This window comes from Pyrgilauda ruficollis, unplaced genomic scaffold (genome assembly GCF_017590135.1).
Source record: "Pyrgilauda ruficollis isolate IOZ18807 unplaced genomic scaffold, ASM1759013v1 scaffold211, whole genome shotgun sequence".
NCBI lineage: Eukaryota > Metazoa > Chordata > Aves > Passeriformes > Passeridae > Pyrgilauda > Pyrgilauda ruficollis.
The window spans coordinates 26,597-39,559 of NW_024520429.1; the positions used below are offsets into that span (position 1 = coordinate 26,597).

General features: G+C 48.7%; 1 protein-coding gene across 1 annotated transcript in view; it reads right to left on the reverse strand.

Annotated features, from left to right (window-relative positions):
• The window catches only part of ACSS1 (acyl-CoA synthetase short chain family member 1), a 31,361-nt gene extending 20,916 nt beyond the window's left edge, over positions 1-10,445 (reverse strand). Inside the window, exons 1-2 of the mRNA XM_041468127.1 lie at positions 10,065-10,445; positions 6,795-6,891 (exon numbers count right to left, since the gene is read on the reverse strand). Of these exons, the coding sequence (XP_041324061.1) occupies positions 6,795-6,891; positions 10,065-10,359 (392 nt within the window). The 5' untranslated portion in view covers positions 10,360-10,445. The remainder of the gene's footprint in view (positions 1-6,794; positions 6,892-10,064) is intronic.
• Positions 10,446-12,963: the final 2,518 nt, after the last annotated feature.

A 12,963-nucleotide genomic window follows, 5' to 3' on the forward strand; every position in this document is an offset into this window, starting at 1 on the left:
TCAAGTAAATAGTCCATTTCTGAACTCAAGACAGGTGGCCAGATGTGTTCAGTGCCTGTTCTCTGGCAGTAGCTGGTAACAGCTGCCCCTGCAGAGCAACCACAAGCCTGCAGAAAGCAGGGATGGAGCAACTGCACCCCAGACTGAATTCTTCCTAATCCCTTATAGTGGAAGATCAGCTTAAACTCTAAAGCACAACATTGAACACCTCTTCCCAAGCCCCTCATGACCACAGAGGTGCAGAGCTAGAAATTTTATTTTGCTTTTACTGAGTTCATGAACTGCATGACTCTGTGCAATAATGAATTCCCACCCAACCATTGGTTTGGTGCCTTGTCCTAAAAGGCCACATTTTCATGTCTGGAATTTACCTGATGCTGAATTAAAGAAAAATTTCAATGTGGATAAATAAAAAAGAGGCAAAACAAAAGCTGCTCAACTACAAAGCACATGAAGGGAAACCAGCCCCAGAGAGACAGCTGTGAGAAAGTAAAATTGAAACTACTTATCTGCAATGGAAAATACTCAAGTGCTTTCGGAGCTGCAGCCTCTTTCTCCTATACAGAAATGCCAGAGTATCTCTGTCTAAGGTTTGTTTTCTGAGCAACTCCATGATTCCTCTTGTTTCTTTTGCTTATTCAGGATCTGGTGACCACAATGGAAGAATCTCTCACTGTTTTTTATGAGTAACCCCAATTTGACATTTGCTTAATGAGCATGTGTAAGATGATAGACAGCATGGATCAGTCTTTAGCCATGGATCTATGGCTGGGATCTATGCTGAAATGCTGGGATAGAAAGGCCTTGGATGCCCCTCAGAGCTGCAGCACATGGAGGAATGGACACAAAGGCAAGGAAAAGGTGAAGCCAAGAACTCCAACAAAGACACCCACAAATCCCTGAGCATCAGGTATGTCTTTTGGCTCCTGTGGCAGAAAGTCAGGCTTGCTCTCCAGTTCAAGAAAGGGAGTTAGCAGAAACACTGTGTTAGGAATCCTTCCCTTGACTCCTTCAAACACATTTTGTTATCTAACAGGCAGGCAGCTGGTACAGGCAGGCAGCGTGTTACACACTGTCAGTCCTCAACCCAGGCACATCCTGGGGAGGAATGAGCACTGTGCAGTCACTGCACCTAAACAAACTGAGCAGCAGGAGACCACAGCCACCATCACCCTCCCCATCTGCTACTACTGCCAAGCTTGGCATTGTAGTTCCTCCATCACACAAGGTCAGAAGAGCCAAGAGTAACTGAAACCCTCAAACCCACCCCTGACGCAGAGGCAATGGCACGGAATGCTGGCCAGAAGGTGTGGCACATCCACCTGCTGCCTGCATTCCCAAGGATTTCAGTGCAGCCACTCAGAGCAGGGCACTGCACTCAGCAGAGGGAGGCAGGAATAACCACCAGAGAGGAACAAAGCCATGGGGCACACAGAGGGTCCTGGAGCACTCAGCTCCCTCTGTGCAAGCAGGGCAGACAGCAGGAGGATCTCAGCAGAGCCACTGCAGGAGAAGGAAATGTGCTCAAGCACAAGGAAGTGCCCAGCCCCTCCTGACAGAGACAGGCGAGAAAGCGAGAAACCACAGAGTCAGTTCATGGCAACAGCACTCTGAGGATCCTCTGCAAAAGCAAATTGCAAGAGCTGAGAGCAAGTAAGAGAACAAATTGTACAGGAAAACACTGCTCCAGTGGGTAAAGTGTCAGAGCAGAGAGGAGAAACGGGGAAGCAGCAACCAGAACGGGAGACCATTTGCTGAGGAGAAAGAGCAAGAGATCCAGCCTGTGCATTTAGAACAAAGCAAGCCAGGAAGATGGCAGAGGCATTAGTGAACACAAAGGACCAGCAAGAGACATGTTCACCTGCTGCTGGACAAATGTGGGTATCAGTGGTAACCAACAGGACCTATTTCTTTCTGTATGATTTAGGATTTGAGTAAGAAGATTAGAGTGTTAAGGGCTAAAACTAATAATTAACTCTTGTGTCTCTCTCTATAACATGTGCTTCCATTTTGTCCATAGATAAGGCTTTGAGCCTGCTGTATTCCAGACTCATCACTCACTATGCAGGCATCTCCTCAGCGACCACAGCATCACTCCTAAGCACAAGACCTACAAGACTGGCCCTCCAACAGAGCCAGCATATCACTGCTCAGGCCAGTCCTTCTGTTTAATCTAACAGACAGCACTCCTCTCCCTGTCCTTACATCTCTGTTCAGGAACTGACAGACCATATTTCTCCCAGATCCCTCCCCAGATACAGCTTCCAGAGCCCACTGCTCAGTGCAGTGTCTGGAACAACTTCTGTAAAAGCCATCAGCGCCACGTGGCACTTCTCTGACGCACTTCAGGGATGCTTTGCACAAACAGCCTTCCAGTAAGTCTGATGTTACCTTTTGCCACAGTAAGAGAGCGTAGAGCTTTCTAAAACAAAGGAAGCCAGTTCCTTTTACATTAAAAAGAAAATTGCAGCAATACCTTCTTTGGGAAGCAGCCTTTTGCAAAATGATTCTAGACTTTTTCTTAATACATTCAATGCCATATACAGGCTTTGACAGTACCTGGTTTAGAGCCTTAGCCCGAGCCATGTTCTCTGCTATCATGGCACAAAAGCTGGGTTGACTATTTCTTGCAGCAATCAGTTTATATCCTGGAACCATGGTTTGAATTAAGCTGAAACTGTTTGAAAATTCAAGTGTCAAGTGTCCAAACTGGGCATCAGAGAACTGCCCAGCCTTCCTGCAGACATCCTGAACCCAAGGCAAGGGAAACCCCTTGTAACCTGTTTCAGGTGACAAAATGAAAAATCCATGAGCTGTCTTGCATGGGGAAAGCTGCAAGCCTGAGCAAGATTTACTTGCAACCTCAACTTACAAAGGCAGCTCTGGAAAAGAGTTTTGCTCCAGAGAACAACTGCCCAGCCTTCCTGCAGACATCCTGAACCCAAGGCAAGGGAAACCCCTTGTAACCTGTTTCAGGTGACAAAATGAAAAATCCATGAGCTGTCTTGCATGGGGAAAGCTGCAAGCCTGAGCAAGATTTACTTGCAACCTCAACTTACAAAGACAGCTCTGGAAAAGAGTTTTGCTGCCAATGGCAAGAACCATCATGGTTTCCAGCTACAGTCTTCACTGTGATCTCTAATACAATTTCATCTACTTTAGCTCAGGCTGAGGAATCCATTTTTAAAGGCATAGCTGTCATGTTGCTCATGAAGATGTCGAACCAGTTCTCTCCCACCTACCTAGGACCCTGATTTCTGGTCCTTTAGCTTTCCTCTCTCTCTACTTTGTATTTTGCATTTTGAACTTTCCCTCTGGCAGCAACATTTTCTGCACCAAAGTGATCACCCTTCTTTTGAGACCTGCAACCCTTCTGAAAAACAGCTTAGCTAATGCATTCTGCTGCCCACTTCCCACAGCTCCCATTGACAACAGCCATGGGATTTTGCAGATCCACTGGGTCACAGGTGGATAAACTGTAGAGACCATGGTAAACCAGGGAACACCAAAGAGAATAAATAACTCCATGTCAGACAGGGGGAAGGCTGGCTAACTTTAGCTGCTGTCTCCAACACCTCCTGTCATTGAACTTACAGAGGCAGCAACCCAACAGCTCTGGCCACCAACTCCACCTGCTTTTAAAAGGCACAGTACTTTAAAAATCCAGGCCCAGCAATGCACTGGGCAATTCCTCTGCAAGGTTTCAAAGGCCCTGAGCCCTGACAACATCCACAGAGCAGGATAAAACACTCCTGGTCTGGTTGGACTCTTCTGACAATAAATTCAGCTGTCAGCTCACAGCACCACAGTGCTGCTAAGCCACTGCCCTACCAATGAGCTTTTGGTGGCTTAGCCTCTGGAGAGCCAGAGAGCCTCTTGATAACGGATTTGCATGACCTGTCCCCACTTTGCTGACTGCAGCCACCAAAGCCCAAGAGGTTTGTACTCCCTGTTGTTACAAAGCAGTAAAAAACCAAGTCTCTTGCCTTCTCATTCAAAACCAGAGATGATTTGAAACTGAGATAAATTTCTACTTGGTAGAAATGAAACCCACAGGGAAGAAAATCAAAAATGGCCAATGAACATTTTTTTTCTTGACATTTGATGTTTCCTTTTCTTGATGTTTCCTTGCATCAGCTAGAGAGACAGGACAAAACTCAGCAATAGAAGATCATCACAACTGAGCTTGTAAGGGCAGCTATCATCTCCTGGTGCAAAAGTGAAATGTTTCACCCATGGCTTTGGGCATCTTTGCCCACCAGCAGATGTTTGGATTCCTTCCCTAGCACACAGCACTTGAACTCTGCTGCACAAATACAACCCACCTTGCTGACAAGTGTGCACAGGGATGTGGGCTGACTGACAGCACAGCCCACCAGCTTTTGCCCACAGTGGAGGCAAAGTGAGGCTTTTATTTCTGCCAAGGATGCGCTAGCTGGGACAGCACTTTCCAGTGCAGCTGTGTTTCCTGCCAGTGCATGGAGGACATCCCACTGATGAAGGTTTTCCCCTTCCTCAGGGAGGAGAAAGCCTGTTCCAGCCCTTTTCCTGCACATCCACCTTCTTCCTTTGCAGGCTGTGATGGGAACAAGGCCAGCACTCAGCTGTTTTCTTGTCCCTGACAACTTCCCAGAGGAGAAGGCAGAGGACCAGGCCAGCAGCTGCATCTTTCCTTGTGTTGCCCAGGGCTTATCTCTGAGGAGAAGCAGCTCACAGCAGCAAGCTTTGCAAAGGAGATAATGCAGAAAACCGGTGCCTTGCAGTATGCTGCACATAAGCCCTGGACAGCTCTCTCCGAGCTGAATCCACGACCTTACTCAAAGCTGGTCCATAAGGCAGTGCCCAAATTAAAGTCTTTGTTTTCCTAGAGTGCTAAATCCTCAATCTAAGGCTGCTGTGCCATTAACAGGACATCCAGATCCTAAGGAAAGGGGAATCTCTCTTCTGCCAAGACATATCCAGCATCCCTTTCATTCCCCCTTTATGCTGAGGCTGATGTGCTGCAGAAGGCTCACCAAGGACTACCAGCACCCCAGCTCCTGGGCCACTTCCTTCTCTGATAGGCTTTCCTTCACAAAATTTCTAGCTCAAATAAGGCACTACTGCAAAAGGTTTTCAACTAAGCTCTGTCTCAAAGGGAAGTCAATGCCAACACACTGTGGGAAAAGCTTCCCAACCCATTAAAAACCTGTAAAAATGCAGCCAAGACCATAGAAAAGGTAAAATACTCATAGAGTACTGCTGTTTTCAACAAAGCTATTCCTGCCTTAATGAGATAAGCAGAGAACCAAGTGACCTGTTTCACCACGTGGTAGGACCAAAGTCTCTTGAGAAACTCAAATGCAGTCACATCTGACCCAGAGTATCAGGCAGAAACAGAAACATGGCTCTCAAATAGAGGCAGAAGTTGGAAAATAGAGATTGCCAATACATCTTTCTCCTTTCTGGTACCAGTTATGTATCTCTGTAAGGCTGCACAAAGAAGGGTCAGTTTTCAGATACGGGTTACTTGTCTTCATGTCACAGCAATCACATTTCCACAGGCTGAAAATATACTTTCTTCCAAATGCACTTGGGCATGGCCAGGAAAAAACACCAGTCCTGCTGCTGTTCAGAAAAGCTGTCCCTTATCTCCAGAGATTGCAGATAAGATGTTCGAGTGTCTGCAGCAGCTCAGTACATTTCAAGCAGCAGCCTGAGGGGGAGGTTAGGGTTGCCTTGAATTAGGCTGTGCTGTTTGTTGGGCTGCTTCTCTGATCAGGTTGATCTGAGCACAATTGTCACCTCTTCCTTACCCCTAGTGTTCGTGCCTGAGGCACAAAGAGAGAGGTAAAAGTGCACAAACCTGGAAGAAAAACATACCTTACATAAACTCCGGGAGAAACCTTAGGCTCCATCTCCGTGTTTACCACAAGAATGGCAAAATGCAAAAGCACCCAGCTCATTACAACACATTTATATCATAACAGGCCTAAACACCCTGCCAAATAACAATATCAAGATTAAAACCAATGCACTCCTTTCACAGATTTGTATCAGACAGTGTTTATTTCTGTTGCATGGAGCACTAACCTCTCAAAGTTATTTTTACACCCACTCCTCCCTGCTGACCACTTTCCTCACTCAAATGAATAACGTTTCCAGGAGCTTTCATAAATTCTGGAGATGAATCAGACCACTAGAACCTATTCAGACCCAAGGAGCTCTAGGAATCCCAACAAGTTCCAGAAAACATTCTGTAAAGGCCTGATGCTAGGGACATTCTTCATATCCTCTGCTTTCTGATCCAGCAGAACATCTGGCTCCCTGAGATTCAGCAGCTCAAATATTTGGCTCCCTAAAACATGCAGTGAGGAACGTGCAAGTCTGGGAAACATTTAGATCTCACTAGAGATGATGTAAAAGGCAAGGCTGTCTCCTAAATGAAGGCACATAGCAAGGAGAAAAGGAATATGCTTAAACCTGCCATATTCTAACAAACCCTGCAATCTATAGCATCAATTACAAGTCAGTGTCCCTCAGAGCAGTCTCAGGGTTGCTCTAAACTGCACTGAGGGTGGGAAAGAGAAACATGGAGAGCTTAAAATACCCTCCAGGTAGGGTTCAGTATCAAGCTGTTGACCATCAACTCAAGATGTTTGCACCAAGACGTTTTCTACTCTGCTGAAACCAGAAGCTACTCACAGAAATTTTCCCATGTGTATCTCCAGCAAGCAAAAAGGAAACTGTCAGGTGAAAAAAATCCCATTTCCTGTGTCCCCCACACTGCCAGGCATAGTGAGAAGGTGCCATACCTGTATGTGACATGCACTGCAGTGCCAGGTTCATCTCTCTCCCAAATCAGAGCCACTCTGTTTGGAGACTTTTCGACGTGCTGATCCAAGCAATTTACTGTAAAAAAACCCAAAGGTTTAAACAAAGCCTGAACACACAAAAGGTGCTTTGTAAACCTAGCTTGGTCAAGTGCAACAGCAAGAAAGTGCAAGACAAAACATCAGTTTTTGGGTTGTTAGACACACTAACGTATAACAGAAGAACTGAGAATATCTGCAGCTCCAGTAAAGCTACTCAAGAAATTCTTAACTGGCACAGTGGCCTTAGAGATGGATGCCCATGAGAGGCCATGGCAAATTCAGATATGGGCTGAATTCATGGCTCTATTCAGCCATTTAGCTCCACTGGCTAAACTTAAGCCAGCCCAAATCCTTCCCCTGCCCCCAGCAGCACAAAGGCAAGACACCCTTTTGATGTTTTTGCTCCCCAGAGCAGCATTCCACTACAGAACTCGGACAGCCTTCCCCAGCTGGCATATTTAGCACTGCACCATTTGGATTCTCTAATTAAAGCTCATGTGAAACATTTTTATTCCAGGATATAACAAAGAGCTGAACCTCAGCTAACTGAAAATGTCTAAAACTGTAGGATCTATGGTAAACTCAAAGTTCAGACATCTACAAATTTTCAGACCCATGGGAAAGATTAATGTGTCTCATGCTGAGTATTCCACCTCCTAAAATTTAAAGGTATAAAATTCCCTTTTAAAGGTGCATCTCTCCCCCTCAGTAACTTGAAATGGAGGACTTAGGGAGAGCACCCAACCTGAAGAAACTTACAGAATCCACAAAAGAAACCTGCCTGCAGGTCCAGTAGCAACTTGCCTGATAATTTGAGAACATCCTTCCTAAATATTAATTCCAAGCTTATATGACACTTACTCATTGCATTGTAATCTTTCAAAGGCAGTTACTTTATTTCAACAGGCAACTGTCGGGGACACTTCTGTATAACTCAGAGAAAACCTTTTTTAAAATTGCTGGATTTCAGGTCATATTTCCTGGAAATATTAATACTGATGGGAAAGGATTTCATTTTTCTAGATAAATATTAAAAAGCTGTGTGCTGTAGTAGCTTTGGCTGTTCTGTGATCACACCATCACACCACCACATGGGGTGGGAATGAACCCCTAAAGGTGCATAGAGAAAGAAATTCCTCAGAATTTAACACATTTCATTCCAAGACCAAGTATTAGTCTCAAAAATTTGAAAAAGCATTCTTCAGCTGTTTAGTCTTTTATTTTTAATGCAAAACCCTGCAGCAGCACTATAAAAATAAGACAAAGCCATTTCTTAAGCCATCCTAATAAGATACAAGAGGACAAAAGCTCTAGTGGGGAATTTTTTAAGCAGTTATACACTGGTTTCCTCCACCTGTGCTCATCGCTGTGGCTTGGTCCACCACAAGCAGCAACTCCCACCTCCAAGCTCCTCACAGCTACACCCTCACATAATGTGCCATGCTACACTGAATCACAAAATGGCATTCATTGCCCAAACAACTTTTCTTACTCATGAGCAGCCACACGGGCCTTCAGAGGGAATTTCTGCTGCAGAAAGCCCTGGCTGAGCCAAGTGGGAGATTTAGCTCTGTGTTCAGTGAGAACCAGCAGGTGAACCAGAGCCAAGTGCTATTATTTCCTTCCTGATCTTAGGCTTACATGAGCCTTTTGCTCATTTTACAAGAATTTAGTGACCTTCCCCTTACTACTACACCCCAGTGGTTTCTCCATACATTTTCTTGCTTCCTTGACTGCTCAGAAACAATTAATCTCAGTAGGACAAGCTCCTGAGAATGTGTCCTGGTGGGAAATGCAGTAGTTTGCCAGGTTATTCTCCTGGCCAGGAGTTACAGTGCAAGAAATCCAAAAGCCCTGAAGCTCACAGGTCCCCAAAATCCTACTGCAAGGGCCCCCAAGCAAAGAGCATCAGATGACTCGGCTGCTCATGGTTCAGCTGTGCTGGGAGATATGCACACAGGATGTTCTGGATCAAGGACCTGAACTGTTGCCATGTTTCTGCACAGTGTTCAAATCAAGAGGGGAAAGGACAAAATCAGTCTCCTAACAGAAGAACAGCCACTTGGCTGTGGCAAAGTACTGAAAAAATCCCACTTCCTTTGTCCCCCACACTGCCTTCATCACGCTTGAAAACAAAACCAGCAACAGCAAACCTGTTTAATTATGTGCATTTGTTTCAAAGGCCTATGATTTCCTTTTATGAATGCAAAAAAAACTAAGTGGCATTTTCTCTCTGCTGAGGAATCAGATCCAAGGCCAAGCAATATCTAGATATCAAATATCTGACACGGGATCCAGAAGAAAGTGTTGATCCCACTCTACAGAGGAAAAAAATAGATCCGTGATAGGCTGTGCTCAGACAAGATCTTCCTTTCAACAGGAATTAATGACAACAAAATTCTGGTTAAAATCCTCTGATTGCTGGGTGCTGGGCAAAGGGCTGTACACACATCTCCATAAGCTTGGGATCCACGGCTGGGCATCATCCCCTGGGAGGACACTCTCTAATGCTCTCGGGAAGACCTGAGGAGGGTTTCCTCTTTTGGCTGTCAAAAAAAAAATGGCCAGAGATGTTACAGTTACTGCACTACTGAACCGGTGCCCTCCCCGAGGAACGGCAAATGAAGGTCAGAAATGTCCAAAGACATCACCACTGCGTGGTACCCTGGATGGGGCTGGGGCTCACTCCCACCGGAGGAAGCACAGCCGCAGCACACAAGAACCTTCAGGGCAGACATGGCATGGACAGAACTCAAAGACAATCAGGGCATCCACTGAAAATTTTACTCTTGCTTCATGTTGAGTGGTGAAATTCGAAGAAAACATCAAGATCCTCGTTTAAAGGGGGAAAAAAATCCCTTTTATGGCAGCTTGGGACTCTACCCCACCTGTGGATCATCCTGAGCCACCATGGGGCCGGGCAGCCCCCGGCAGAGCCCAAACTGGGCATCCCATCCCGGGGCCGATCTCCGCAGGTCGAAGGGCGGCCGCCCGCAAGAGGCTTAGCCAGGGTTATCCCGGCATCGGATTTTCTCCCCGCTTCCAAAATTTCGCAATTCCTGGCTTGTTTCCTCCCAGCGCCGCCCAACCGAAATCCTCGTTTTCACCCCCAAAGACGGGCGACGGCGAAACTTCGCCCTGCGGGGACGCGTCCCGTCCAGCCCGGCGGCAGCGCCGGGGCGCGGGGGATGCGCGGCCGGGACCCCTTACCCGAGACGTTGAGGCGGCCGCCGAGGAACCAGCGGGCGGAACCAGCGGTCTCGCCGGGCTGGCAGGCCGTGTGGAAGGGACTGTCCCAGCGCAGCCACCCCCGCGCCACGTCCGCCCAGAAGCCGGCGGGGTCGCGGGCCGCCCGCTCCTGCCAGGCCCGGTACCCGCCGGGCGGCAGCGCCCCAGGGGCCCCCGCCTGGCTGCAGCAGCTCCGGGCGGCCACCGGGACACGGCCCGGGCGGCGCGGGAGGCTGAGGGCGCGCAGAGTCCGCGCTCGGGCGGCCGCCAGCGCCATGGGGACACAGCCCAGCGCCGCCGTCCCCGCCGCGCTCGCCCGGACCGGGAGAGCGAGAGGGAGCGACCGAAGGAGCGAAAGAGAAAGACCGCCTGCGGGGAGGGGCTGCCCCGGCGGGGCGGCTCCGGGAGCGCCGCACCCCGCACACCCCGGGGAGCACCCTGCGCCCAGGGACACCCCGCACCCAGGGACACCCCGCACCAAGGGACACCCCGCACCCAGGGACACCCCACCCCCGGCAGCACTCCGCACCCAGGGACACCCCGCACCTAGGGACACTCCGCACCCCGGGGAGCACCCTGAGCTCAGGGACACCCTGCAGCCGGGAGCACTCCGCACCTCCGGGACACCCCGCACCCCCGACAGCACTCCGCACCCAGGGACACCCCGCACCCAGGGACACCCTGCACCCCCGGGAGCACTCCGCACCCAGGGACACCCTGCACCCCCGGGAGCACCCTGCAGCCCTGGGACGCCCCGCACGCCCGGGAGCACCCCTCACCCAGGGACACCCTGCACCGGGAGCACCCCGTCTCCAGGAACACCCTGCATTCGGGAGCACCGCGCACCCCCGGGAGCACCCCGTCCCCAGGAACACCCTGCCCCCCTGACAGCACCCCGAGAGATACGCCTGCACCTGGAGAGAGAGACCCAGCACTTTCCCCTGTGGGGACATCACCTGCACGGATGTGCAGGCAGGGGTGCGTCCCTGTTCACATCCTCACGGCCACAACAGGGGTGCCCAGGCACAGGCAGGCACTTTAGCATAAAAAGCGGCTCTCGGCACACGCACGCACGCTGTCCTATCTAGCGGACGCTGAGCACAGAGTGAGCACGGCCAGTGGCACAGTCCTCAGGCACACACAGAGCTTGTGTCGTGGGTAGGTGACAAAGTGCCCTCGTACGCCACCACACACAGCGGTCATAACCCTGTCCCCTCTGCTCGAAATGGGGTGGGTGTCTCTAGGAGAGGTACACATCCACTTTTACTTGGCAGCCCTGCGAGCACCATCATTACCATAAACGTGGAATTCCTGGCTTTGGTATCACAACACTTCTTCCTCCGTATTAATCTAGATTTCACCCCGACTTCATGGTGCCAACCCTCAACGATGAGTAGCAAGGTTTTACAGCAGGTAACACAGAGCTTATTCCTTGTCTATAGCAGAGACATGGTCTTTTCTGGAACGAAGAAACAAATTCTTCTAGACAGCTTGGTCCAGCCTCCCAGCACAGAGTCTGAAAGCTCAGAATGGCACAGTCTGGACATCCTTAAGAAGTGCCAAACTAGCTGAACAACAACTCCACTCACCCCCGGGGTTTGGGTAGGCAAAGCACATTTAGTGTTCAAGATTAAAAACTTCAAATAACTCTATATGCTATGAAACTACTTCTGGCAGTGGTAGAAACAAATGGTGGTTTTCTGTTCTAAATATATCACCATGCACTTTTTCGTGATTTTTGTGTGAGATTTTCTGGCACTGTTAAACATTTCTACCGTGTTTTACAGGTAACAAGCAAGAATAAATACAATTTTAATTTCCTTGTAAAGTTGGCATTAGTACATAGCCGCTGTAGTTCGATATTGCTACCTTGTGTTTTGGCTGTCACTTTCGGTTTGTCCAAGCCCTAAATTCCAAGCGGCAGCACGTGTGCCACCTGGTGCCAGACAGGGGCACGGAGAGCACTTCAGCTTTCACTTGGTTTGCCCAAGGATTGCTCAAAAGTTTCCTATCAAAGGTGACTCATAGGCAAAGTCCTACCCCTTCCAGGATTTCAGAGGAATGCTTTTTCACAAAACAAACAAACGAGTTGTCAAAAAAAAAGAAAGCATGAATTTGAATATTCGGCCTTAAAGCTTACCTGATTCATTTGCAGCCTTTGAAATCTGGAAGCCCTTCTCTGGTTTTCTTCCACCAAGGCTGATTTTCCTCTTCTACCAGCAAGTTTTGTTTTGCTCATGATTCACCAGAACATCCCCTGCTCTCAAATTTTGGCTGCCTTTTTCCTCAGAGAAAACCATGGCCAGCAGCAACACAACCCAAATCCAGTCTGATCACCCCATTGAGATGGGTTGCTGGACCCAAGCACGAGCCCAAGTCTCCTTTCTTGCCTCAAAAAGAGATGAGGAGAGAGGAAAAGAGTCCCTGAGATTTTGCAATGCCTACTTGCTCTACCCATGACTTTCTGAACAAGGGAGTGAAGGCTGGCACATCAGGCTGTCGACTTTTTGAGAACCAAGGGGTGTTACAGCAATTTTCATTTTTAAGTATTTTGAGTGTGTCAGGAAAGGCTGGTGCTGGATAAAAGACAGGTCACAGGATTGCTTCCTGCATTCACTGTGTCTCTCTCCATTCTTAGGGCCCTCTGGCATTATGGAGTCCCAACAGGAATACTGGCATTCCCAGCTCTGGAGGAGCCTGGTGACTGTCATCTGGAAATGCCACGTCTGTGTGGCAGCTTCCAAAGGCTTGTGGCTGCCAGGGCAGAAGAAATCATTCCCTGCTACAGCCAAGCCTCCTGGCACAGTCTCCCAGACCAGCCAGGCACTCTCACTGCCCTGCAGGAGATTTTAGCAGGTAATAGGCACAGCTGCTGAACAGC